This window comes from Alligator mississippiensis, chromosome 10 (assembly GCF_030867095.1).
Source record: "Alligator mississippiensis isolate rAllMis1 chromosome 10, rAllMis1, whole genome shotgun sequence".
Classification (NCBI taxonomy): domain Eukaryota; kingdom Metazoa; phylum Chordata; order Crocodylia; family Alligatoridae; genus Alligator; species Alligator mississippiensis.
The window spans coordinates 18,983,663-19,011,329 of NC_081833.1; the positions used below are offsets into that span (position 1 = coordinate 18,983,663).

The window sequence follows — 27,667 nt, forward strand, 5'->3', positions numbered from 1 at the left end:
ATCCCTTCCAACCCTCATTTTCTATGATTGTAACTCTGGGTTTATCTTGTGAATCATATTTGCACACCAAATAGTGTTAACATCCTGTGGCACCCCACGGCACGCCTGAAAGTGTTTCAAGGCACCCCGGGAGCCTTGGCCCCCTGGTTGAGAATCCCTGTGGTGAGAATGTTCAATGTACTCTTGCTAGTTTAAGCCCCCATGTAGATGCTTTCTCAAGGTTGAAAGTGAATGAAAGGAGGAAAATAGTGCATTTCTTGACTGCACTTGGAAGGATGACTGAGGACTTGAGTGCATTTTACCACTTGTCCTTTTAAGGGAAAAGCAGATCTGAATCAGCTGACGAAAGGGAATATTTATCTTTAGATGCCTCTTCTAAACACTTTACACTTATTGATCATAGCCAACCATTATATTTCAAGTCCTCTAACAGTATATGATAGGGGTTTTCAACCGGGGGTATCCCCTGGGGGTGCTTGGGATGGCCTCAGGGAGTACTTGGCAGCAGGCACCACTGCTGGTACTTCTGCTGCCACCAGCATGCTTGCCAATCAGCTGCGGGAGACCCCCACCAGTCCTGTTTGTCTGGCTGCCAGGGGACTCCTGCCTTCTCCACTGGCTGCCAGGGATACACTGACCCAAAAAGGTTAAAAACCCTTGGTATATGAGACTGAAGTAGAGTCGTCTGAGCAAGAGTCTGAACTTGACCAGTAAACACCTTGTTCTTAACTGTTACAGGGGTGTAGGTTCTAGCCGTGTTGGTCTAAGGACAGAGGGAAGCAAGGTTATTTGGGTAAATCTGATATCCTTTATTAAACCAACTCAAATAGTTGGAAAAATTCTTCTTTGCAAGCTTTTATATTTTTCCAACTATTTGAGTTGGTTTAATAAAGGATATCAGATTTACCCAAATAACCTTGTCTGCATTGGTGGCATGTAAGGGGTGCGCCCCCTGAGACTGGCGGTGCACCCGCTGCAAAAAGTGCCGCAGCTGGCCCTGATGTCATGGTAAAAAGTGTCACTGCTCACCCCCCACCCTCACCGCTGACACCATTTGTGGGCATTCCCCAATTGCCACTGGCTACAGCCAATGCTGCTGGTGGTGTGGTGGTGTCTGCAGGTGGTTGCCAACCGACGGGAACTCGCGACCCCCTGGCGCCGACACTGCTGTGGCCGCCTGCAGGAGCTCCTCCTTCGCTGCTGCCATGTCCCTACCGCCGGCTGGTGGCTGCTGTGCCCCACCCAGCCTCCGGAGGCTATATGCCATTCATGCTTGTCTGTTCTTAAAATTGCCGTATTTTGGGGTTTTATTGCAATTATTTTACTTTACATCTCCACATTTGTAGCCACTATCTCTGCAGTTGAGGGGAAAACTCCTTTCTGTGCCCAGCTGTTCTTTATGTAACAATGACATTTTGTCTATATGAATGAGAAATAGGGCATAGTGGGTTATCCTTTACCCAGTTGTTTCTAGCACATTTGTGGGTGTAATGAAGAAGTAACACGGATGTGTTTCTCTTCTGCAGAAAGAAGTAGGGTGGGATGACTTTGTAGGGAGGAACAGAAAGCAACAGATTTTGAACTGTTCACCAGCTCGAAGCTCAATTAAGCTTGTTTAAGCAAGATAGCAAATATTTACAGGCCCATACCAAGATGACTTCCTGTTGTGATCTTTGTCAGAAGGGACTGAGCAGTACAACTGTTTGGGAGGATCTTTAAGTATTGAACATCTTTAATGGCAGCAAACTGCCGACACCCTTAAGTATAAACACTTAATGACAAACCATTTAGAGAAAAGGACGATAGGCAAAGCAAACCCTTTTAAGGAAAACTTGGGAGAAATAGTGTGCAAAGCCCTTTTTGTTGCTAAGCCTGTTCAACTGGCAGGAAACCTGTCTTCTCAGCTGGTTTCAGCCGGGTGTGGCACTTGGCACGGAGGCCGCCAGCGCCTCACTGCTCTTCCAGTAAGGTGCCTTGGCCCAGGACATGACGAGCAGCGCTCGGGTGTAGGGACTTTTAACACCAAGTCTAACGGCGCGTGGGCTTGTTAACGGGCGCCACAGCGGCGTGCCCGCACCCCCCGGCTCCAGGAGCCCGACCCCCCGGGGGAGCAGCAGCGGCCGGAGCGCGCGCGTGTCTCCACTGCAGAGCGGGAACCCCCCGGGCCGGACAGGGAGGAGGGGCGCACAGCGAAAGGAACCCACTGCCGGAGTGACGTCTACAGCACGCGCCGGGAAACCGTCCAACTACATTTCCCAGCGTGCAGCGCGCGGCCTTGTGCGAGAACGAGGCCAGCCGACTACATTTCCCTGGGCCCTCCCGCGCCGGAAGTCGCTGCCACTTCCGGGTGAGCCTGTGGCGGAGGCGGTGGCGGCGGCAGCGGCGGCGGTAGCAGCAGCAGCAGCAGCAGCGGGGCCCGGGACTGGTGGCGGCGATGGACGTGTCCGGGCAGGACAGCGACTGGCGCAGCGCCAACTTCCGGCAGAAGCTGGTCAGCCAGATGTGAGTGCGGGGCCGAGCCGGGCCGGAGCGGGGCCGCCGCCGTAGGCCGCAGCCGCGCCGGCTCCCCGCTGAGGGGCTGCGTCCGGGCCTCCCCGCGCCCGCCGGCCGGGGACAGCTCGTCCCGTCATCGCCCCCGCCTCCGGGCCTCCGCGCCCCGAGGGGAGCCGGGGTCGGCCGCCCCGCAGAGCACGAGCCCGAGCCCGAGGGAGGAGTCGTGTCCGTTCCCGTGCCCGGCCCGGCCCTCGCCCCTCCCGCTTTCGAGCCCCCGGTTTGTGTGTAACGGGCCCGCCTGGACCCAGAGCCACCCCGGGGATGGGTGGGGGCTGCGTTTGGGAGGGACCCACTTGCTCCCTGGATGCCTGAGTGGGCTGCTGCAAAGTCACCTGCCTCGTCATAGGATTGGACTCCCCCTGCCCCTCCCCCCCCAGCAGAAACGAGGAGTTAGTTACCCGCATTGGCTCCTCTTCCTTGGTCCTGTTGCACCGGCTTTCTCCCAGTGACCTGCGAGCAATGGAGGGCGATTGCCTCTCTAGAGTGGAAGGCTCCTGGCAGCAGCTTAAGCAAACACAAGCAAAATAAGCTGGTGTAAGAGGATCCTTTAGCCCAGGGTGCTCAACCTCTGGCCTGTGGAGCCATGACATGGAGTCATGACATCAGGTCTGTGGTCAGTCAGAGCCACCCCCTTCCCCTCACAGCCCCTTCCCCATGTGTCCAGGCCAGGGCCCCTTCCCCCCTGCAGGTCTGGGGTGTGGCCCATGCCCCTTCCCCCACTAAGCTGGGTCAGGGTCCCTTCCCTGGCTGGATGGGGCTGTACTTGCCCTGGGCACTGAATCAGGGCCATCCAGTTAAGATTTGTGGTTTGCAGGCTTACCTGGCATTGCCTTCAAGGCTTGCTAAGGAAAAAGGTTGGGCACTGCTGATTTAGCCTGATTAAAAAAAGGGATTGGACAAATTCTTGAAGGAAAGAGTAGCTATTGAGCATTGGAGTGAGGGCTGCAGCTTATGAGTCAGAGAACCTCTTAGAGCTTAAATGTTGGAGGCTGCAAGTGGGAGAGGAACAAGAGAAAAAGCCCTGCTCAGACCCAGTTCACCCTCTCTTTCAGCATCCACTCTCTGCCTCTGTATGACATGGGACACTAGTCAGATGGACCTTTGGTCTGACCCCGTAAATGGCAATTCTTGTGTCCTTATTTAGGGTAACATGGTTTTTACACTGTGGGGTGTTAGTTAACTGTTTTCTCTCTGGTGGTTGAGAAATTAAAGTGTTAAAATAACTCCCTGGTTTGTAGGGTTTCTTGCACAGATTCTTTCTGGTATCTAGGTTATATTATTGCTACAAACGTACTGATGCCATTTTAATCAGGTTTAAAACCTTTTTGTGGTTTGCACATGACAGCGCATCACAGTGTGCATCATCATACCATGTCTTGTTTGCCATAAGTCTAAGCAAATATCTTACTTAAACAAAACCCCACTGCTGGGTATAGGTATGCCAGCATTACAGTGGAGTGTTTGAAAAGGGACTTGCATGTGGTACATGTGAGACCACTAATTTAACTGCCTTTCATGTGATGTGATTGGAATCAAATGACAGTTTGTAATAGATACATGTGTTCATTTTACCGTATAGCAGCATGGCTGCAAGCTGTTGCACGTGAATATTTGAGTTCTGGTCAGTTATTTCTTCTACCTCTTCCTATGCTTTCCATGTCACCTTCAGTGAGTCCCATGTGACTAGTATTTGAAGGAAGTAATTAAATAGTGACCATGTGGGACTTCCCTGTACCTACTGGAAGTGTTTCACAAGGTCCTGTTAAACAGCTGCACGGCTCAGTGGCCCATGCATGTATCTTCCAGTTCTCCCTTAGTGTCACAGAGAATGTTTGGCTTGTTATTATGAAACTGAAAAGTATTAAGAATGTTTTTAAATATAGTGATTAAAAAACTTGTTGGAAAAATTAATGTGCCCCATCTTTAGGGGCTATTGCTACTGACTCTGTAAGTCTCTTTAAATGGGTCTGCTGCTTTGGATGTAATTTCCTCTATCACTCTGATGTTAAGTATGCATTGGAAATGCCATCCTTACTCAATTGAATATTGTGACTGAATGCGGGTCAAGCATCCATGCTAGTTTGCTTGCAGTTCTAAACAGCCTTGAACACTATTGATCAGTGCGTTTTCTTAAGTTCCCTGCAGAGCCTTATGGGACGGGTAGAAGTGCTTCATTGCATTTGTCTTTGGAGTTCTCCAGTGAGTGGAAACTGGTACTTGATTTCCCTTGCCAGTGTCCTTAGTGTGAAAGGTAATGCAGTGTTCAGTCTTGACGATGTGTGTGTGTGTCTCAGCGGAAGGGGCAGGCAGTATCAGTAGTAGATGATCTTCAAGCCTTATATTACTTTAAAATCAAATCAACATATTGTTTTTTTTTTCTATCATATCTAGCTGTTTGGAAATAATTGGCCCATTCTGGATAATGAAAGCTACAGTCCTTGGGAGAGGGAAATGTTGGAGGAGTGCATAGGGACCACAAATGTCTTTGTGTGTCTGTGATTCTGTCTCTTGATTCACTCTGGATACTTTGTTCATGGGTGGCAGTAAAAGATATTGTGACTGTCACTTCCTATGTGTGGCTGCTTGGGAAGCTGAGGCAGCCCTCTGGTGTACATCTATGATTCCTGCTCTTGGAATGAGATTATGGTAATTTGCTGTTTTTGCAACTATCAAAAGCTTCAGAAGCTTTGTCTAGGGCAGCAGTGAGCAAGGTGAATGAGAGCTGTGAGTATTGGTATTCTTTGCTGATGACTTGGTTTAATTGTATCCATCCCTTGTGTACTATAAGTACATAGACAAGAAGGTGCAAGTTAGCATTTGGGTTGCATTTATACCTTCCAGTGGCTGGGAACTTGGGTATTATTTTTTCTCTAAATCTTGTAAGAATTTGAATTGTAATTGTTCCCTGTCATTCGACTTTCCATGGGCAGCATAAGGGTGTTCCCAGTAAAGGACCTGCTTCTCTAGACCCTACATCTTCCAACTATCTGCCAAATGGCAGGGCATGCTAGCAGGCGTGTTTGAGCTTTTTATTTACACTTGTGAATAGGAGGGCAATGCTGTGGGTGTTTGTGAGTAAGCAGCTAGAACAAGAAAAACTTTGTACCAATTTTATTAATATCAGGTTTCCCATGGATGGTAGCAGACAGTACTATAGCATGGGCAATGCCAGCAGTGTACTGGCATCTGGCACCCTTGCACCACAATGGGTGGGGAGAGTAAAAAGTGGCTGCTCTTGGCAAATGCAGCACAGTGGCAGTTGTGATCACAGCAGCAACTGAAAATGACCAGTGCTTCTGGTACTGGGTGCCTGCCTCTGTGTCTACACTGCTGAATGCAGATAAACATTTCTGACTCTAAATAATAATACAAAAATGGTTCACTTTCTTAGTCTACTCTTTGGACAGAGGGAAGGTAAAGTAATAGTCCTTAAACTTTAATTTGAGGGTGAAAAAAGAAATCAAATAATACAGGGAAGCTAAGTTATTGAAACATGTTTAAAAAAAGTCTCCCATCGGGGAACCATATAAAGAAGTAATATGTAAGAAGTATTAGCCCTGTTATATTACAGGAGCTTCATAGTTAAATTTGTAAGGTGCCTTTGATGCTGTATATTACCATTCCATTGTAATGCGCTTACAGGCCTTTAGTGCATAGTAAGTGCATAATTCCAGTTAAGTGCATAATTGCTTAATTGCATAACAGTTACCAGTCCCAATTTGCTGCTTATTACTTACATTGTAACAAATTCTACTTATCTGCCTACTGGTAAAATACTTAAACCACTGTTGTTAATATACCAGCATCGGCAGCACTGTGAACACTGCTCTTTAAGTACACATCACTGGCAGTGACTCAGCTAGATGTCATTCAGTTTGCTGCATCTTCCACGGTATGGTCCTATGTCTGATTTATATAATAGGATCACAGGAAAGTAGAGCTCAAAGGGACCTCAGAAGGTCGCATGGTCAAGGTTTCATGCTAAACCACCCCACCTATTGTCAAACATGCTCTTAAAACTTTCCAACGATAGAGATTCTACAGCCTCTGTAGTAGCCTATTCCAATGCTTAACCACCCTCATAGTCGAAAAGTTTTTCTGAATCTCCAATGTAAATTTTCCCTGCTAGAGTTTGAGGCCATTGCTCCTAGTTTTGTCCCTATGGCTCTAGAGCAGGGGTTTTCAACCTTTTAAAGTAAGTGTACCCCCGGCAACCGGACGGGGGGGTGAGGGGGCTATGGCGCATGGCCAGATGCAGAGCAGCAGCAGCTGCCACCGCATGCAAGCTTCCTTCCCCCCAGGCTTGGCCCCAAAAATCTTTATCAGTGCACCTCTAACTGTGTTGAATATAGCTGCAGGGGAAGATGGGGAATTATCTGGAGCAACCTGGCAGGGCTGTGGTTGTGATGGGCTGGGAAAATAATCAGAGGCCTTCCCCCATGTGGGAGGTCTGCGTCTGTGAGGAGGTTCGTATACCTCATGCTAGTGTTTCTCATCAGGATAAGTTCTAGTTGCTATCCTAATGAAGCTGCTTGACTCAGATCATGAGCAAGAGCTTAATTATGTAGTGAATAAGCAATATATCATTCCCCATTTTGTAGCACACTAAAATGTATCAGAAATAAGAATTTAACGATACTGAGTTTTAGAATTCCTTAAATAAATCTAGTTTATCCTCCCAAGTAGCAAGAAGAAGTACTAAATTTCTCCAAGGCATAAGTATTAGAAGTGCACCGATACATCGGTCCGATATCAAATCGGTACTGATATAAAGAAAATTGTCTATATTGGAAATTGGCCTGATGTGGCTGATAAATGCCCTGTGCATGCATACAGACGCAGCACAGCACGTAGGTGGCAAGGAACATAGCCCAGCAATGTGGAGAGCTATGTGCAGCTGGTAAGTCTATTGTGGTGGAAGGCAAGAAGCGTGGAGGGATCAAGGCCCTCGTGGTGAGGGAGGGAGTGGGGCTGGGCAGGTGTTGCCCAGCCAGGGCAGGTGTGGGACTGAGCTGCTGTTCATCTGGAGGGGCGTGGGGGGAGGAGGCTCCTGCTGATTTGCGCACCCCAGGAGGGCACGAGGGTGGTGGTGGTGGGGGGGGGTGCCCCTAGATCTGCCTGGGGTGGGCTGTAGCTGCAGGCTGGGGCCATAGCATTGCCAGGCTCTTCCTGGAGGGGGCTGGGCTGGGCTGTGCTCAGGGGCGGGTCATGGCAGTTGAGGGGTCTGGCGAATTCTGGGGTGGCTGTAGCCCCTCTGTAGCCCCGCTCCCAGCGCTGCCACCGCCTGCCCTGAGCGGAGCCTGCCCAGCCCCTGCGCAGATCCGGGGGGCATACCCCACCTCTGTGCCTTTCCAGGGTGCATGCAGTAGTGGGAGCCACCCCCTACATCCCTGGATGAGCTGTGGCTCCATCCTGCACCCTGCCCTGCCCCTGATGGGCAGCCCCTGCCCTAGCCTGACTCCCTTCCTCACCTCAGGGGCCTCAATCTGCCCCCCACGCCCCTCCCCTTCCCCACCCCTTCCACCACAACCGACTTACCAGCTGGAGGCAGCTCTTCAAGCTGCCAGGCTGTGTATCAGAAATCAGATCGGTATCAGCCGATATGCCTCCTTAAAAATCATCTATCTGTATCAGCCCCCAGAATCTCTATTGGTGCACCCCTGGTAAGTATAGATCATTGCAGAGAGACAAAGGAAAAAGGAGTTTCCTCTGAGCAGAGACATGTCTTTGGCAATTTACCTATCTTTCACCTAATCCAAAAGCCACTGATTTCATAACTTCTGTCCAGCATACTGTGCCAATAAAGGGAAATGAACTTTGCTGTTAATGATAAGGCCTGATCCCAATGGTAATGTGTAGGCACTTGGCACTGAAGATTTCCTACCTTCTGCCTCCCAAAATAACAGTAGCTTTTGTTTGAATTATGATGGTTTATTGCTCTTCTGCTGCTTCATAGTTGTGAACCCTGAGGAGGTGGTGAATCTGTATCACTAGACTTTTTGTGTGCAAGTGAAATGATGTACCCTACCAATAATATATTAAATTTATGGGGCCTGGTGCTTTATTACATGAAGCAGTGAATCCTTGGCATTGTCAGACAGGACTGGTCACCATTGTGCTGGATGCTGTAAAAACTTACTTCTTGCTCCAAAGAATTGCTGCTCTAAAGGCTTTTCTTCTATGGATGAAGCTACCGCCCAGTAAACTAGGGTGTAAGTTTATGTTAAACTAGCTACTCCACAGTAAGTGCCCTTGTGGACGCTTGTATGCGCAGTGAGAGGGATCTTATTCCGCTCATATAGATGATGTCCTAAGTGCAGTACGCTACCCTTCACTTGCTGTGCACTGAGTGTCCAGTAGGCCTTTAGTGCAGAGGAGCCAGTGCTGTAAACTGACACTATAATTTACTGTCTGGTAACTTCCTTGTATAGAGAAGCTTGAAGGAGCAAGCTTCTCTGGAGTGGTGGAAGGAGATGATTACAAGGAGTGCTTTGTGTTGGCATGTTGAACTCATTTCAGTGACACAGTTTAACTGCAGCTTAGTTTTGCTTTGAAAAGATGAAGTAACTGGAAAGGTGCTTTCTTTGGTCCGGACATGAGAAAGTGGTCTCCAGGGCACTTTGAATGGAAATTAATTGCTGATTTTCTTATTCCAACCTTATAAGAGGTAGCTCCTACCTCAGCAGCTTCTTCTATTAGAAATTAGGTAAATGATCAGAGCACTCTTGTGTTGATGTGTTGGCATTTCCCTGAATACTTCCTGTTTACATCAATGGGATTGGATGTAGAAAGGATGGAACCTAATACCATTGGCTCTCAATTTATTAATGGAATTATCAGCAATTAAGTGGTGAAAAGTTGCCAGCCAGCTCCATATTAAACAGGGAAGGGGATTCCTGTTGCCCTCTGTTCACAACCTCTCTTGTTTTTCAGTGATGAGGCGATGAGGAAGGCTGGTGTTGCCCACAATAAATCCAGCAAAGATATGGAGAGTCATGTTTTTATGAAGGCTAAATCAAGGGTAAAGTATCTCCTTGTATTTCTAAGAGGAATTTTATGTTGAACATTGGGAGGAGTTAAAAACAAGTTGCACTCCAAATTACACACAGATGTTTAGCTTATCTGGCCAGAATACCTAGTTATACCATGATAACGATATAGGATCTCTTTATCCTGAGGGAACACACACACTTCAAGTGTACAGTATTGAGATGGGAAATTTTGGGCTTTGGGCCAAGTCAGTTCAGTAAATTACTGTAGTCTAGGGGCAGGTAAAATATGGTCTGCCAACTGGCTGGATCCGGCCTGTGGCTGCCCCTGCAATGCTCTACCTTGGGCTGAATCCCATCCAAGCAGCCCACACCTGCACTACCCCCATCCCTGGCCCCAGCCAGCCCGCAGCTTCTGGTGAGACTGTTCCCAGTGCAGCTGCAGCCAGTCAGATGTTCCTGTGTTCCCTTCACCTCCAGCAGGAGCAGCCAGGCTGAAGTTTCCCCTCTACCTGCAGGAGCAGTACAGCAGGGGACAGGAGTAGGAGGAGGAGCAGCAGCTGGAGGCAAGGGGAGCACAGCAGCACCAGGCCGGCTTATTCATGTACAGTTTAGCACTATTTAGGAATGATCGGGGGAACAATAGAAGGGCTGTGTTTATAGGGGCAAAACCCAAAGCCTTTCTGGAGGTTTGGCTGTCAGACTGTAGCAAATGTCTCTGTGCAAAACTAAACCGAAACCCGAGTCTCTGGGGAAATCTTTAGAGGCCATTACATTGTGTCAAGTGCAAGTGTTAGTTACTACTTGTTCTTATAGAGATCTTCCCCCTTAAAAATATTTTGGCCATTTCAGTTGCTGTCCCTAGATGGTCCTAGCACTTGTACAGTGGTGAAGTAGTGGATACTCTGGCCTTGCATGTGCTTGAAACTGCCTTCTTCCTTTAAGCCAAGGGTTGGCATTTATTTGGGCAGTAGGGCCACTTAGTGAGTTTTGTTGAGTTGTTGAGGACTACATGCACATACATGCATGTGCGCAGAGACAGACATACGCGCACACACGCTCCCTGCAGCTCTCCCTGCACCCCCCTCCCCCACCCTGAATCCCTGGCATGTGGCTGGGTTGGACATGAGCCACGCCAGCAACTCCCGCTAGGCCCACATGGCCTGAAGCAGCACATGGGAACACAGTGTGGCACTGGTACAGCCACATGTTGGAGACTTGGGTGGGGAAGGAGGTGTAGGGACAAGGGGGCTGGGAGCTGTATGCAGGAACACGTTGTGGCCCCACATTAGCGACACCCATGCTCCTACCAGGCCCTAGCCTGGCCCAGGAGGACTGAATAACCCATGGTTCCTTGGCCTTCTTCCCCTGCACCCTCCTCCACCACCAACAACAGGGAGAACCTTACCTGAGCTTTGGCTCTTGCTAGCGGTCAGGCCGCCGATGTCTGTGAATGGCTGCAAGGTTGGAGCTGCATGCAGACATCCTCGGCTGAGAGAAGCCTGTCCGGGAGCTCAGTGCCTCCGTAGGCCAGATACAATTCTCCTTCAGAGGAGCAGCTGCAGGCCAGAGAGAATAATTTGGCAGGCCATATTTTGCCCACCCTTGCTTTTAATCCACGCAAAATAGAATCATGTAGCATCACTATCTTAAAGCATGCCCAGCATGCCCACTGTCTTGGAGTATGCCCAGCTCTTCCCAGTTTGAAAACTGCCGTCACAAATAACATCCCTATTGGCAGTCCCGGTAGTCTGATGAGAAGGACAGGAGGACTAATTTCTTAGTACTGCGATGATTCCTTTATGCACTTGCTCTTCTATTCTCTATTTTGCCTGTTCTGTGGGTAGACTGGGGACTTCAGTCTTTAGGGCTGTTTGTTCATCACCCTTTTTAAATACTACATTTTCTTGAAAGTAAAACTTGCCCAGTGGGAAGGTGACAGTGCTCAAGTCTGGCTTAAAGTAAATCAGAATGCTAAATAAGAAAGTATAGAAAAATACTTCCAACAGGAGGAGGTAGAGTACAAGAAGTAAGAGAGAAGCAGAAATAAATTTTCTTCTCTGTAAATGTATACAAAGTACTGCTGTAATTGCAGTTGCCTACCCTTTCTTGTAAGAATGTGCTGTTTCTCTTCCTGCCCTGTGCAGTTAGTCACAGTGACTTTTTTATTAGAAACATGCCCTGCCCTTGTTCATTCCTGAGCAGATTGCTATCTGCAAAGGCGCTACAATGAAAAGCCCAAGGGTCTTGTGGGGGAGGAGAGGGACACCTCTGGAATGGCAGCGTGATGAAGGGAAGTGGTGAGTCATGGATTGCTTTGCTTCCCCACTTGGTGCTAAGCTGCTGCTTGGTTTTTGTTTTTGTGTTTTTTTTGTTTGTTTTTTTTGGTTTTTTGTTTTTTGTTTTTTGTTTTTAATGTCTCCAGGATGAATATCTTTCTCTTGTGGCCCGACTCATCATCCATTTTCGAGACATTCGTAAGTATGCCTTGCATGTCTTTGTTACAGTGTTAGGAATACTCATTGGAAAACATGACAAATAAGCTTTTGGGGCTTCTTGCATTTCATAGATTTCATAGACATTAGGGTTGGAAGGGACCTCGTAAGATCATCGGGTCCAGGCCTCTGCCCAGGGGGCAGGAAGTCAGCTAGGGTCAAAGAATCCCAGCAAGATAAGCATCCAATTTGCCAGTTCTCTGCACACTGTGCAGAGCTCTGCTGATGGTCCACTGGGCCTGCGATATCTTGTGTGTGTATCTGCATGTCTGTTAAGAACAGAGGTGACCAATACCTTCCTTGATTAGCGTTTTTAGTATTTATTGTGTTTCAAGTTGTTCTTGAGTTGCTTTCATAATTTCTCAAATGGGATCCATGCCCAGCTTCTGAATACACAGTCTGTTTTGTAGTGTCTGTGTATAACTGAGGAACTTAAAGTTCTTGAAACCTCTAGTTTGCCTTCCCACCATTATTTTCCTTTTAAGTGTCTTTCCTTTCATCATATGCAGAGGAGAATGCTGGGAAACCAAACCAGCTGAGTTAAACAGCGAAGCTCTAAGATATGTCATCCTGGTATCCTGAGTTCTGATATCTGCCCTTCCATTTAGTTGTAATTCTTTTGCGAGGAAGCCTCTGGAAATGAACCTTCCTAAAGTGCTTGAGTCTTCCCAAACTGTGTTGTACTGTACCAACAAACTGTCCAGTGGAACTGCCTAAACTGTCTATCCCAATCCTTGGAAGCGTATGGCTTCATAGACAAGCATTGAGTTCCCAACTGAAGAGTAAACTCTGACTTCAGAGCACTGTAGGGTGCTGTTAGCTTTGACCTAACATTGCAGAATGTGTCTGCCTCAGCAGCACACCATTGTACAACTGGCATGCTGGTCTTACTCTCTGGGTTACAGTCTACTTTAGGTAATCTCCGTAAACTGTTTGGAGGCATGTTGAAGTGGATGTAAATACAGAAGAATGTAATTCTTTGCACCATTTGTGCATTGCTTGTTGTGGGTAGGTCTGAAATGCAAAATAGATACGTGTCTTTTCACCAAAGTATGTAACTTGCCTGTTTGTTTTTTTTTGTTTTCTAGACAATAAGAAATCTCAGGCCTCAGTCAGTGGTAAGAACTCCTTTTTCTTTATTGAACAAAAGATCCATAAACCTATAATTCTGGTGGCGTGTGAAGAAGGGGGTGGAGCTCACAGCTGGAATATTAAGTATTATTCCTTTTGCAGCAAAGGAGGGCACAGAATAGTTTAAGCTATTTTGCAGTGAAGTCAATTGTTTTAGTACATCTGCTGGAGTCTGGTCAGATGGAGCACTTGTTTGCTAACCTCTGTGTTGCTATCCTTGTAGTTGGGATCAGTCATAATCAGGGATCCTTGTTTTCTCTGTTAAAAAATAAAAAATTCTCTAATTAACACCTCCCCTCATAATTCTGATTTAAACCCCCCCTCCCCCCAAAATATGTGTTTCTACATGTGCACATGTGTATCAGTTGAACACAAAGTTTTACTGATATATTTACAATTTTAAAGCAGTTTGGAAGCCCATTTGTGCCTCAGTCACTGTAATAAAATACATTCTAAATACCTATATATTTTGATGTTTGACTTTGGTTTTTTTATTGTGGAAAATCAGAGTTTCCCCGTGCCACCTTCACTCGCCAAGATGCGCAGGTCCAGTTGCAGCTGTACCCCCACTGTCTTCTTTGTGGCACTGAGCAGCCCTGATATGCCAGTGCCCTGCCCCTTCCCATGCTGCTGTTGCTCTCTTCCAAGTTCTCCCAGCCCTGCCAGTGCCCCTTACTCCTGACATGTATCTTCTGCACCCCCCCCCCCCCGATCCCCACCAGTGTCCTCACTCCCAGCCTGCAGGCTTCCAGCCCTGCTGGTGCCTCTCACTCCCAACCCGCATCCTCCCTGCCCCACTGTCTGCTAGAGGGGACCCCCAGCGGCCAGAGCTACAGGACCTGGCAGCTGCATTCTGCCCACTCCCTGTTTGCACTATGGATGCCAGCCGCAGCTGGCCAGCAGTACCTGAGGCCTGGCTGCCACATATGGGAGGTGGCAGCTGCTGTCGCTGGAACAGAGGAAAGAGCCTGGCGCAGCTGGAGTGGAACCTATGGGGGGACAAGGGGAGGATGCAGGCTGCTGTGGTCCAGCTGGTAGGGAGACTTGCTGCTGTTGCTGCTGCCATCAGGTGCGCTGCACCAACTGTGCCACCATGCCAAGGCACCCCCTGCCCACCTGGCAGCTGTGGGGGCAGTAGTGGTGGTGTGGAGTTGTCATCCCCTCCCGCCCCCTGGCTGGTGCTGGGTGGGCAGGGGGTGCCTCACCTTGGTGGAATGGCTGGCATGGGGCTTCTGGCAGTGGTGGCAGCAGCTTCTGGCAGTGGCGACTCTCCCCAATCCACCTGCCCACACCAGGTCCTGTCCCCTGGTCATCACCCCACTGTCTGCAGAAATCTGAGGCGGCATGGCCCCCCCCCCCCCCCCCCCCCCCCCCCCGAACATGTCACCAATGGGCATACCTGGATATTTCTCAAGTTCTGGCCCTCCACCCCCCACCCTCCCCCCAGTCCCATAGACTTACGTTTATCCAGCTGTCAGGGCTGCTGCTCCCACTACCCTGCACCCTATCTCCAATCATGATCACTGTTCCCCACTCTCCCCAGCCCCACTCAGCTCCTTGGAGGCTGGAAATCTGCCAGCCCTCAAGGGGAAAATCTGTAGTTTCACACTTCAAAGGGGAAAATCTGTGTTTTTCTGCAGGAAACAGAAAACCATGTCCCTGGTTGTAATTAATCCTACATAATGAATGCTGGTGGAGTTCATTGGACTCTCCAGCAGGAGTTTCTCCTTGTCACCTTCCTTGAGCCTCTTGCTGGTGTGTGAACTTGATATCTGCTCTGTTCTATAAGTGTGTGGATTAGTCCTAACAACAGGAAATATATATGTCCTGGGGGACTCTGCAGCTGACTGAAGAAATGTCTTCTAGTACAATGTTAATCTCTGTTTAAAAGAGCATGTGGTAATCCTACACTTCTTTTTGTAGCAAAGGTTAAGGATGGGTTGCTCAATATTTATTAACCCCAGAGCAAAGTCCTGTCATGTGTGTGTGTGTGTGTGTGTGTGTGTGTGTGCGCGTGTGCGTGCGTGCATGCATGTGTGTAATGTTTGTAATCCTTTCTTCTTCAGAAATTTGTTTGGAGTCCCAGTCTCTCTGATAGTGCTTTTTTTCCCATGACCAAGCCCTATATTATGATCACTTTCTGCTGGGATTATGCTGAATGCTGAAGTTTAGCCACTGCTTGGAGATAGCAGTGTGCTAGCTTGAGGAATGACTTTGTTAAATCCTTCCTTAGGCTGCATGTGGCCTCCTGAGCGCTCCCATTCCTCATTAACCAGAGGAGGAAGGAACCTAGCTTAGATTCACTCTATGACTTTGCATTTGGGTTTTGGAATTCCAGACCATATATTCCACACAGTGGCACAGAGTTCTTCTGAGAGGCTGATGGGCTTGCCATGTCTAGTCAGTTCAGCATGGAGGCAACTGATGACTTTTCTCTTGAGTATTTTTAGCTTTAAATATTGTATCACAAATTTAAAGCACTTTATTAACATCTAAATAATTCTTATGCTTTAGCCAGGGGCGGGCAATTATTTGGGCCCACATGCCCCATAGGCTGTTTTGGGGAGCTGTTGCAGGCTAGTCAGTACCCTTCCCCATGCTGCAACATGTGCGCTGTTGCTCCTCTCTGCCACCAACACCCAGCAGCAGCTGAGCACACAGCCCTGGCCCTGCCCTGCACCCACTCCAGACTTGCCCTGACTGGAATGGATTAGCTAGGACCTATGCATGCAGCCACAACCCTGTTCTACCCCATGCTGGTACAGACTGTCCACCCACAATGAGTAGTGGTGGTGGCTAGGCAGAAGCTGCTGCTGGGCACGGGGGGAGGGGTGGGAGGGGAAGCAATGGTCACCCAGAGCCACTGCCACCACTGCCCCATTGGGTGGCTTAGAGGCAGCAGTGGTGGTGGTGACGGTGGTGGAGAGCAGCCACAGGGCAGGCAGCCCAGGCATGGGTTCTGGGTCACCACAGCAAGAAGTGCCCAGCAGCAGTGAGAGGGAGGTTGCCACTTTTTCCCTTCACCCAGCAGCAGCTTCTACTCTGCTGTTGCCACTGCTCATCATGGCCAGGTGTGTTGAGCCAGGTGCGGAGCGGCCCAGGGTTGGGGCTGTGTGCTTAGGTCCTGGCTGATCCCAAGCTGCTCCGTGCTGGCTGGGGGCGAGTCCAGAGTGGGTGCAGGGCAGGACAGGGCTGTGCGTGTGGGTCCCTGCCAGTCTCCATGGAGCTGGGGCTAGCAGTGACATCAGCCAGAAGTAGCCGCTGCCACCTGGGCTGTCTAGAAATGGAGTCCACCTGTGGAGTTGCACCAGCACTGCTGCGTGCCTGGGGTTGGTGGATGCGCCATGGACCGGATAGTGTCTGGGCCAGGCAGGACTGAGGAACCTGCCTCAGGCCAGATAAGGTCTCTCTGTTGGACTCTGTCCCTCTTCCCACCCCTAGTTTAGCCCCATTGTTGGTGTAGGAATAGAAACAGACATGACTAAGTCAATTAATTTAAGTTAATTTCAAAGTGATGAGTATAGAAATCATGAGTTATGTCCTACACTGTATCCACTAGCAACCAGACTTCTGTGTTGCTTGCTGTCATGGAGAGCTCTTAGCAGACAATTGCGTGTTTTTTCTATTAGTAATTCTTCTGTTGTGTTTACAGACCCTATGAATGCCCTGCAGAATCTAACAGGTGGCCCACCTGCAGGAACAGCTGGAATGGGCATGGCTTCACGAACACAGGGAGCACCAATGGGTGGGATGAGTGGACTTGGGCCAATGGGGCAACAGATGAGCCTGCCGGGGCAGCAGCCTCCTGGAACTTCTGGGATGGCCCCTCATGGCATGCCTGGAGTCTCTACAGCTACTCAGCAGAGTAAGTGTTCAGTTTGCCTTCAGATAATAAACCGGTGATATCAGCCTTCTAAGGCAGAGGTTCCCAACCACTGGGCCGCGAAGCGTTGGCTGCCAAGTCATTACATGAGCCCCTGGCTTGGACCCTTGTCTGTCTGCCCAGGCAAGCGGCTTCCACCGCTGGCAGTCATGTGTGGGGTAAAGCTGGGTGGTGGGGTAGCCCTGGGAGGGAGGAGCTGTCTCTGTGCGCCCTGTCCCTCTCCCGTGCTAGTTTGCAGTATAAAAAGCATTGGGAACCATTTTTCTAAGGCAGAACCCTTTCCAAAGTGGAAGGATGTTGGGAGAATTACAGAGTACATTCTAGGACTGTCTTCAGTGCTGTCTTCAGTCCTGGGAGGAAGAGTGAGGACTCCAGTGTATCCTTGCTCTTTGCCATTAATATGGAAAAAATAGATTAGTATCAATCAGCCAGGGGAAGAGGAAGGTTTGCCTTTAGATACCTCCACCTTATATCATAAGGACAGAGGGCCACAACACAAGGGAACAACAAAGACGTAAAGAAATGAAACACTGAGGGGAATTCAAGAATTAACATTTTGAAAAGGATATCCAACTCCTTGATGTTCAGGCAAGAGTGGAGATATTGCTAGTGGAGTCCTTTTCAAAATGTTAATTCTTGAATTCCCCTCAGTGTTTCATTTCTTTACGTCTTTGTTGTTCCCTTGTGTTGTGGCCCCCTGTCCTTAACACTGACAGCTGATGCATGAGAGTCTCTTTGGAGTCCATCAGAATGGCCAAAACTTTGCCCAAACATTTCCTTGTAGAACAGTGTGAGCACTCTTCTTTCTGTTCCTCTCAGCACATGATACCTAAAAGCTTGCTTACGCCTACCTTAGCCATATATTGGTCTAATAAAAGATGCCGTCCACAAGAATTTTGCCACTAACACTCATTTCAACACTCTTAAGCTGTTCATTTAAATTGTTGGCTTATTGTAGGAAGTGAAGTAACAGGTTGTACCATGACTGAAAAATGTTGTTTGCAAGTGTGTAATACATACATGGACATGGGAGGTCAGAGTGGATTTATGCACTGAATTAACATGGTACCGAACAAAGACAACCAGGTATTTTAAGTTCCTGGAGAATTTGTGGGAGTTAGACTCAGGTAACCGCTCTTGTGCATGTGTTTCAGTTGTCTTGCACCCATTTTAACTCTCTTTAGCCCAGCTTCAGCTTCAGCAGATAGCGCAACAGCAACAGCAGCAACAGCAATTTCAGCAGCAGCAGGCAGCTCTGCAGCAGCAACAGCAACAGTTCCAGGCCCAGCAGTCGGCTATGCAGCAACAGTTCCAGGTCCAACAGCAGCAGGCGGCGGCAGCTGCTGCTGCCCAACAGCAGCAGCAACAGCAGCAACTGCAAGCTGCCCAGCAGCAGCATATGCTGAAGCTGCAGATGCAGCAGCAGCAGCAGCAGCAGCAGAACCAGCAGCAGGTAACAAAAACCAAATGAGTTACGAGTCATTAACAGGCAATCTGCTGTCAGTCACCTGTCCAAGAAGCCTGTGTTCCAGAGCTGTGGCTTACACAGCAATGTTGAATGCCACCTCTGTACAGTAGGGGATTAACATACCTTGTTGTGTGGGCATGGCATCGGTTTGAGCTGGCAAAAACATGTCCCTTTCCTAGAGAAAAGGGATAGATTCTCATCACCTGATTGGTTTGTTCTCTCTTGATGAGAGGAAGCTACTATGTTGTCCCCTTTCTCTGTTTTAAGTGTAAGGCTAGCCAGACACGTGTGTCTTTGTAAAAGGTGGTGAGTGCAGTCGAGATGTCCCAGCCACTCCAAGGAAAGCAGGTGTTTGTCAGAGTTGTGCAAATCACTTCTGCCACTTAGAAACAGAAGTGTAAAAATGTAAAGCATGAATGAAGATCAAGGTAGAAGAGGACCCCATAATCCTGTTTTTAAAGAAAGAGGCATTCATTTTGAGAAGTGGCTTTTATGTCCTTCCATAAGGGGAACTTTGAGGACTTGGTACATTTGCCTTGAAAACTGGTTTTTAGTAGTCCTGAAGCCATCTGGAATGGTAATGAAATTCCAGAAGTGAACTTGTACGGAGGTGAAATGTTTGGAGACTGAGATTGGCTCACTAATAGGACTTTCCATACAGGCTGAGTGTTAGCTGGGAGTGGTGAGTTAGGACCCTGCCTGCCACTGGTTCATGGCTGGTGCATTACCAGAGTCTTCAGCTTCCTGGCTTCTCCTGTTTGTAGATGCAGCAGCAGCAGCAGCAGCAACTACAGCGAATTGCTCAGATGCAGCAGCTGCAGGCAGCTCAGGTTCTGCAAGCACAGCAGCAGCAACAGCAGCAGCAGCAGCAACAGCAGCAGCAAATTCCACAGCAACAGATACAGCAGCAGCCACCTCAGCAAGTCATGCAGCAGCAGATGCAACTGCAGCAGCAGCAGCAGCAACAGCAACAACAGCAACAGCAGCAGCAAGTTGCTCAGGCCCAACAGTCCCAACTTCCACAACAGCCCCAGCCTCAGCCCCAACCAATGGTCTCTCAGGCACAGGCAATCTCAGGACAGATACCTGGTCAGGTCATGCCTGTCGCTCTCACACCACAGCAGTTAAAAGCAATGCAGGTAAGTGCTAAAGACCAAAGTAGAACAGATGCCTGCATACTCTGACATCCACTAGGGCAGTGTTTCTTAACCTGTGGGTTACGACCCAGAAGTGGGTCACAAGAATATATGAAAGGGTTGTGAACAAATTTTAAAAATGGATTATCCTTTAAAGGAGAAAAATGTGGGAATCCATGGCTTTTCCCTTGCAGGCTGACAGAGTTCTAGCCTGCAAGGGGCTGTTTGGAGCTGCTTGGGGCCCCCCCACCCCACTCCACATCTTGGCCCACACACACACTGGAGGGCTGGGGCCTGGGGGCAGGGGGAATTGGGTCAGGAGTGAGGGGCACTGGGTCAGGACTGGCCATTTATGTTTACAAATGGGTCCTGGTACAAAAAATGTTGAGAATGCTGCCCTAGGGAAGTAGAAACCGCTCATTGATAATTGAGGCTTATCAGTGCTAGCAGCAGAGATGGTAAATACTTGAATGTGTTAAGAAGGTAGTGGTTTACCTAGGTCAAGCATAACAATTCGATCTGCTACGTTCTGTGTTGCTTTATTGCTTGCCAGCACGGCATAGTTCTTTAGTCAAGCCTAGGGATTTTAGCAGTCAGTAGGTGTCTACACGAGACATTTACTGCAGAGTAGACTAATTAGCTCCACAGTAAACGTCTCTCATCTGCATGTGCAGCCCTGTTAGGCCATAGGAAACTAATTAACTGTAGCAGGGCAGTACTTGTAAATACAAGTGCTACCCTTGCTGCGGAGTTCTTACTTCTCAACACTGCACATGTAGACGCTGATGTGGCTGGCTGCAGCAGGAGGGCGCTTCAATGCACAGGCTGCCTGCCAGCTAGTCCCATACTGAAACCACCCTCGTGCCCCAGCCAGCCCCTCTGCAGAATGTTGAGCTGGATTGGAGCAGCTCCAGGCCCACTGTGTAAACATATGGGGTGTGCGAAGCGGGCAGTATTCGATTTGGATTTGCCCTGATTCTGGGGACAGTGATTCGATTCACTGATTCAGATCACTGTCCCGATTCAGTTTGGCTGAATCTGAAGATTCGATTCTGATTCAGAGAATTAGTGATTCAGCCATAGACACAGCTCTATGTTTTTTCTATGTACCTCGAGGTACCAGGCGCGGCTCGTGAATGCTGAGATGGTGGGGCGGATGGAGCATCCTGCGTGGGCCGGGGGTGTCCCCTGTGCACTTGGTGGCAGACCTGGTAGTGGACTGGAAGTACTTCTGGTCCACTTTCAGGTCCACTGCCAAGGATGCGGAGGACTCCTGTTCCTCCCCCCCCACGCACATCCACACCCACTCCCCTGGCCTCCCCTGGCTTGGTAATCAGCTGCAAGGTGGCCCTGGGTGCCCCCCCCAGACCCAGGAGGCACCAGTTGCTTTTGTGGGGGGGGGACGGACGACGATGACGACGCGTGTGCTTTGCGGCGGATCTGGAAGTGGACTGGAAGTACTTCTGGTCCATTTCAGGGTCTGCCCCATAGCGCATGGGGACTCCCCCGCACTCCCGTGGGACGCTTCATCCACCCCACCATCTCGGTGTTCACAAGCCATACCGGGTACCTTGAGGTACATAGAAAACGCATGTAAAGCTGTGTCAATGGCCAAATCATCGAATATCTCCAAATTGATTCAGGGGCTTCTGATTCAATTTGGAGAGATTAATGAGTCTCCTGATTCGATTCAGAGATTCGGCCGTCGAATTGGGCCGAATCTCCTCTGAATTGAATTGGCAACCGAAGCTTTGCACCGCCCTAGTAAACATGGCGTTCAGGAGCAATAAACTCCAGCATGATATGTGCCGGAGCTTATTGCTGCGTACTAATAGCATATGTAGATGCATCCTTTGAAACCCAGTTATGTGTTACAGAAAGAAACTAGTGTTTGAAATTTGGCTCTTATTTTGCTAGAAGAATAAGATGTTGCACTTCTAAAAACTCGTATGGTAAGACTCATTTTCCTGATGAATAGTGATTTTGTTATAGAGTATGAGAGAGCGTGTTCAAATGCATAAACTGCATGTGGTATTGGAGTGTGTCCATCTTGCATCTGTCTTTAAGAAAGTGAAAAAAAAGTATAACCAAATCTTTCTCAGCTTGAATTGTACCATTGTGGCTGAACTTGCCACAGTTGATTGTTACTTGATGTCATTACTCGGACTGCAAAGATGACAGTAACAATAGTGAATGAAGGCAGGATACTTTTTTTCCCCCACCCCCTTCTGTCATGCATTTCTTATTGCTTTGTTCCAAGAGGTAGGTTGTACTATTTATGGTGCAGCTTTTCCAAATGATACATTACTGATCATTTGCTGTGGACATTGACCTAGTATGGGATATATGAGTTTATGGGTGCTGTGCATAAGAAGGCAAGAGGTCAGTTTTAATTCTAGGCTTTTCCTCACTCTTGACCTTATTGAGGAGGGAAGGTTGGCACTACTGCAGAAACTATGTTCTTGGCTCCAAAGGGATGAAGTAATGCACTTATTCAGCAGGCATTCCTGCTTGCCAGGAGCACGCTTGACATGTTGCCTACTTGCAATAGTTGTAGTGAAATGCACAGTAATTCAAAACAGCTGTAGTGTACAGGCATTTAATATTGTGTGCTTGACTGAAATTAACCCAGCTTGGGTACCTTTGGTAATTGAGGCTGCCTAGAGGAAAGCAGTATGGGGAAAGAGTTGCAAGGGGAATTCAAAGGTGAGCTATGTGGCATTGGGAAGGTTTATTTTAATTCGTAGGAATGGAGTTATGTATGTTCATAAAGCAGGTCAGACATGATCACAGTGTAACTGTATACCTGACTTTATTCTTGTTTGCTCTTAACTGAAGGATACATCTGGAGACATGGCTGATATAATGCAATAGAAAGGTCACTTCTGCCATAGCCAGTTATGCCTGTTTACTCCCTTTTTTTTTTTTCTTTTAATACTTAAGGTAAGAGCTCAATTGGTGCAGCAGCAGCAGCAGCAACAGGCAGCGGCAGCAGTCCAAGCAGCTCAAGCCCAGGCTGCTCAGATGGGAGCTTCAGGGCAGGTAAGGGCCCTTAGAGCCAATGTCACTAGTTCAGGCCTGTAGTGAGTGCATGCTAAAATTGAGCATGGAGATGGGTTTCTGGTGGCTTTCGAATGAGGGTTTGACATCTGCTGTCTCTTTCTGAAGGAGATATGGGCTATTATGCACTGTTTCCCATTTGCCATGAATTGGAGGCAGGATTTCATTGACATCCTATCTGTGCATGCCTGTCCTGAGTAGGTCAGATACTGTTGCCTGTAGTGACACAGCAATGCACGTCATTAAGACTGCCTGTCGTGATTGTGCTACAGGTCTGACTGTTGGTTCCTGGGGTGTTTCACTTCTCCTTTCATAACACTTCCTTAGATGACTGCCTTGTTATGTGAACTGATTTTTCTTCTGTGAATCTGTGCCTGCCAATGTTAACTCACACGTGATCTCCCTTCATCTCCATATGCCAAGCACAAAAATAGTAGCATAAGTAGTAAAGCATTCCTCCACCACTTTCTTTTACTTCCTTTCATCCTGTTTCCCTCCCGTTTGTTCTGAGTGACATGGGTAATAGATGTAGATTGTTTTTAGTTTGGATGTGAATTGTTGAGATAAATGGCACATGTAAACTATCACAAATGCAAAGTCTTCACTTGGTATCTCTTGTGGGACTCATTGACTAGCCCACAGTTTTTCTTACTCTGAAATGCACTCTGTAGGCATGGTGATTGTGATCCTCTGTGAGCACTAAAAGGGAAGAAGTCCTTTGGGCTTGAGCTGAAGCAGTCACTGGACCTTCCCAAGAGTCTGATATAATATTTAGTGATTTACATTTATAGTGATCCATCTCGAAGCATTTTACAAACACTGGTAAGTAAAATTATCACCGTTTTCAGATGGGGAAAATGGTGGCTCAGGATCAGTGACAGCACTGGATATATAGAACATGGGTCTCCTGACTTTCTGTCCACTGTGCCATGCTCCTGCCAGTACTAATCTGCTGGCCTTAATACTCTAAACCCCTTCATCACTTCAAAGTTTGTCTGTAGGGTAAGCTGTGACAGTTAGTGGTTTTTCCCACCTATATCCCTCAGGTCTTTACCAAAAATAGTGTCTTATGATTATAGCCTAATATGGCCCAAAGACACCATCTTGTTGGTTGTTAAATTCTGCTTAGGCAATTGCACCTCTTTCTATCCTGGGCCTTTTATATTTCTTGCATTATGTTGACACCAGATGAAAGATAAGCAGTGGTAAGTACAGCTGACACAGCACTGGCGGCAACACAGAATCCATTCACTACAGTTTGAACATATGCTTTGAAAACTTTTTTTTCCCTTTTGTTTCATTAATAACTTCCAGGTGGGAGCTACAGTCAGTTAGGAGATGGCTATCAGGACCCTGCTGTTTCACTCCTTTAATGATACTCTCTCCAACTCATAAGCAGATGGATTGTGTTCATGTGGGGCAGTTTTAATTCCTGCTTCATTGGATGAATTCCTGTACAGGTGGCTTCATACCACAGTGCTACTGGAAAGCTTCTGGTGATAAGGTGGTTGACAGCTGGTTTTGCATCACAGCTACATAGCCATGTAGACTGAATTTAGAGAGAACTTGGTATCGGTCACTGTTGGGGTGGATAAAAGCTTTCTAGATCCGATTTGGGGGTAGGCTTATTCCCTTAAACTCAAATTATAACCATGCTTTTACATTATAAATCTACTAAAATTAAATTAATGCTATTCTGTCCAATAACTAAATATATATTTTTGTACTTGGTATAACCAAGTATTGTATATATTAAAAACTTTTGCTGTTTCAATATTTTTGGGTGCTGAATATTTCAATATAGTTCTGGTCTTGAGAGCATTGATTGAATGATTGAATTGTCTTTCATTTATAAGATTAGGTTTCTTTAGAGAAATAGATTTTTATTCTTATAAAAATACTCTTTATATATTCTTTATTCCATGTACAACCCTCTAAAATGTATAATGATCCTTTGAGTTATCTGTTCTTTTCAGAGAAAGTTTTATTATAAGCAAACCCAACCATAACACTCATGTCTTATATGACTTCTTTGTCTTGTAACTCTCAAATGGTCTTGGGATTTGAATCAATGCTGTTATATTGTCTCCTTTTCCTTGAAGTTTCTGTCCAGCATCTTTTGAATAAAACTAAAGTCAGTTTGAAGTCCTACCTTGGATGAAATTAAATGAGAGCAGGAATTTAACCCTTCTCTGCAGTGGTCATACTGACTGTTTAGGTAGATGAGCATTCCACTGCTTAGCTATCCAACTCCTTATGAGAATGCCAGTGTGCTCACTGATGGAGCAGGTAAATTGAGTGTGCAGTGTCCTAGTTACCACTGTCCACAGAAAGCACTACAGAATTGCTATGAAGACTAGTGACCAGCTGAATTTACTTTTAAACAAAGTTTAAGCTGCTCTGTTCTGCTGTGACTTGAGATGCACAGAATGCAGATTTGCTTGTTGCTCTTGGAAAACAAGCAGCTGGCTTACCATCAGTCTGGTGATGCCAGCATGATGCTTTCCATGAGCCTTGGGTGTCTGGGGAATCCTGAATCCTCAAACCTAGGAATTTGACTGCATTTATAACAAATCTGTAAGTTTTAAGACTTCAGCTTTTATATTCAAGTTGATGTAAAATATCAAATAATGGGGTTTATCCCTTTATCCTGAGGGAGAATTCCCTCTTCTCTTCTGTCCATCTCTGGGACAGGACTCTTCTTCCTCAAGTTAATGTGTCCTGTTTTTTCGACTGTCGAGAATGTTTCCTGCCTCCAGCATAAAGTCGCCTCCAGAAGCTGTTACAGGAGTAGCATCTTCACAGAAACCTTCCCTTTTTACAACAAAAAGCCTTGCTGATGACACATGGCTGTCCTGTTTGCTTGCATAAAGCAATGGCAATCTCTTGAACCATTTTCTATCACTGTAATACCAAAGGGGCAGGAGTTCTTACTGACCCAACAGAAATCTATAATTAACTTGTTGAACACCTCTAAAGATATCAAGAGGTGAAAACCTTGTTCCTAGGTGATGGCCTCAGTGTAATCTAATGGTATGTTTTCTCCCTTTCCAACAGTACACTCTTGTTTAAAAAACAACACAAACAACCCTCCTCCCTCCCCTCCCCCCAAAAAACCCCAAAACAAACCTCAAACACCTGCACAGGAGTTTGTCCTGTTGGTCCTTAGTGATTTGCCAGACTCCTTAATAAAGAGTGGGTTTCTCATTATCTTGACACTAGAGGAAATTCTCTCTATTGCACACTTTGGTGGTGTGGCACAAGAAACGGAACCAAAAGGGTATGTGCGGTTCAGCAAAACATCCCTGAGTTTTGACATGCATTCCTGGACCCTCAGAGTTGTACATGTGGGTCTGTTTGATGGGGTGACTGTGCCTCAAGGGTTAGCTCTTTTGCCAGCAATTTCCTTTTTGTTAGGGTTGTGTTGCTCCACCAGCTCTCATGTTGATAACTGTAGCTCTTCACTGCACTCTGTAGCATCCACCTGTGCTTTGTGCCAATGCTGGGTTGTTGTGTTTGCTTGTGGTGGCCGTTGCATGCTGTGTGTGTATATGTGCACGTGTGTGTGGTATCTGAAGCTTTCATTTGTTTACCTTTCGAAATCCTGTCTCTGACCATCCTTCATTGCTTGGATGGAAGGGGACCTCATTGCTCTGATGTTGTGAACTAACAGCTGTGCTGAATTTGATGCTATTTTCTTTATCAGTTATTGCTTTCCTTTTTCAGTCTTGCTGTGTTGTAATTTAATTTTATTTATTTTAACAATTGTAAGCACATGCATTCTCTGACTCTAGAGACATGTTGCTGGCTGCTTCAAACCATTGACACGGAACACTAAGCAAGAATGCCTACAATCATTCAATGAAAGGGGACTTCCTTCATAGCTAGACTAGTTCGATTTTGCCAGTGTCCTTAGTAAGATGTGGGTTGGAAAAAAGAGAGCGGGAGAGTTCTGTCACCAGTTCAGTCAAGGCAGTAAAAAGGATCTTTGTTCTGAGATGCCTGAAATTGGAAACCAGAGATCTTTGGTAGTAACAATGTGCTAAATTTCTGTAAAATTTGCATCAGACTTCTGACTTATGGCACATCTGGTGTAATAATTATAGTACTTTAAATAACGGAGAACTCTGCGGGTATACATGACTAATCTGTCTGGCTTACTAGAACTAGGACCCTGTATAGATATTTCTGGAGAGTAGCTCATTCCTAATAGTATTTTAAAATATAGAGCCACTCTAGCACTGACCTACAAAATGTGTCCCAAGTGATGTTTATATTACGAGGGATTCTTCTGAGCCCTTTCAATTTAGGAATCAGAGGGATGAACAAACCCGAGGGCAGTCTTATTTCATTGGCTCTAGTGACCCTGTGATAGTTGGTTAGTTTTTTAAAGGGGAAAGGGTGCCCATCCAATGGCAATTCAATCTTTATAACTATACATTTATATTAGGCTCAGGGTTGTGGTAAGAAGGAAGGAAGTAAAAGTCCTTTCTACTAAACCAAGAAGTCCTTTCTGTTGTAATGATGGAAGCCTCTTCTTTGGAGTCATTATACTGCCATAGGTCACCTTGTTCTGAGGTCTTGCTTACTCAATGGCAGGATTCATTGGAGGATTTTTAGGGATGGTTGCTATTGAAATGTCCTCCAATTCCCATTATGTTGAATGCAGTATTTATTGCTGTAGGTTTTCAATCCTCTGATGAATCTGTTATAGGGAAGAGGACTTCAGAAACAGACTTAAGGCACTATATGAACAAAGAAGCTTCTTGTATTGAGCATTCTTGACAGCAATCTTAGAGCCCTTGTTTCCAATACTGTTAGAATATCAAGTTGTCAGGCAAAATTTGGGAAAACTTTTAAAAAAAATGATAATGCTGTTGTTGCCTTCTTTACCATATGGTCGAATCTAGATATCAGCCTACAGAAGATATCTAAGATTCATTGGATGCCCT

At 47.0% G+C, this 27,667-nt stretch overlaps 1 protein-coding gene and 1 long non-coding RNA gene across 4 annotated transcripts in view; one reads left to right on the forward strand and one right to left on the reverse strand.

Annotated features, from left to right (window-relative positions):
* The first annotated feature begins 2,337 nt into the window (after positions 1-2,337).
* The window catches only part of MED15 (mediator complex subunit 15), a 40,365-nt gene continuing 15,035 nt past the window's right edge, over positions 2,338-27,667 (forward strand). For 2 of the 3 annotated variants that reach the window (XM_059713510.1, XM_059713512.1), the window contains exons 1-8: positions 2,339-2,502; positions 9,487-9,574; positions 11,968-12,019; positions 13,126-13,155; positions 16,821-17,033; positions 18,236-18,504; positions 19,284-19,658; positions 22,599-22,697. In XM_059713510.1, the coding sequence (XP_059569493.1) occupies positions 2,435-2,502; positions 9,487-9,574; positions 11,968-12,019; positions 13,126-13,155; positions 16,821-17,033; positions 18,236-18,504; positions 19,284-19,658; positions 22,599-22,697 (1,194 nt within the window). In that variant the 5' untranslated portion in view covers positions 2,339-2,434. Of the gene's footprint in view, positions 2,503-9,486; positions 9,575-11,967; positions 12,020-13,125; positions 13,156-16,820; positions 17,034-18,235; positions 18,505-19,283; positions 19,659-22,598; positions 22,698-27,667 lie in introns of all 3 variants that reach the window. The other variant, XM_059713511.1, reaches the window with a different exon arrangement.
* On the reverse strand, positions 13,150-14,756 carry LOC106738447 (uncharacterized). The gene is made up of 3 exons (XR_001371508.3): positions 14,630-14,756; positions 14,075-14,157; positions 13,150-13,426 (listed from the first exon to the last, which is right to left on the reverse strand). It is a non-coding gene; the product is annotated as an uncharacterized LOC106738447 (long non-coding RNA).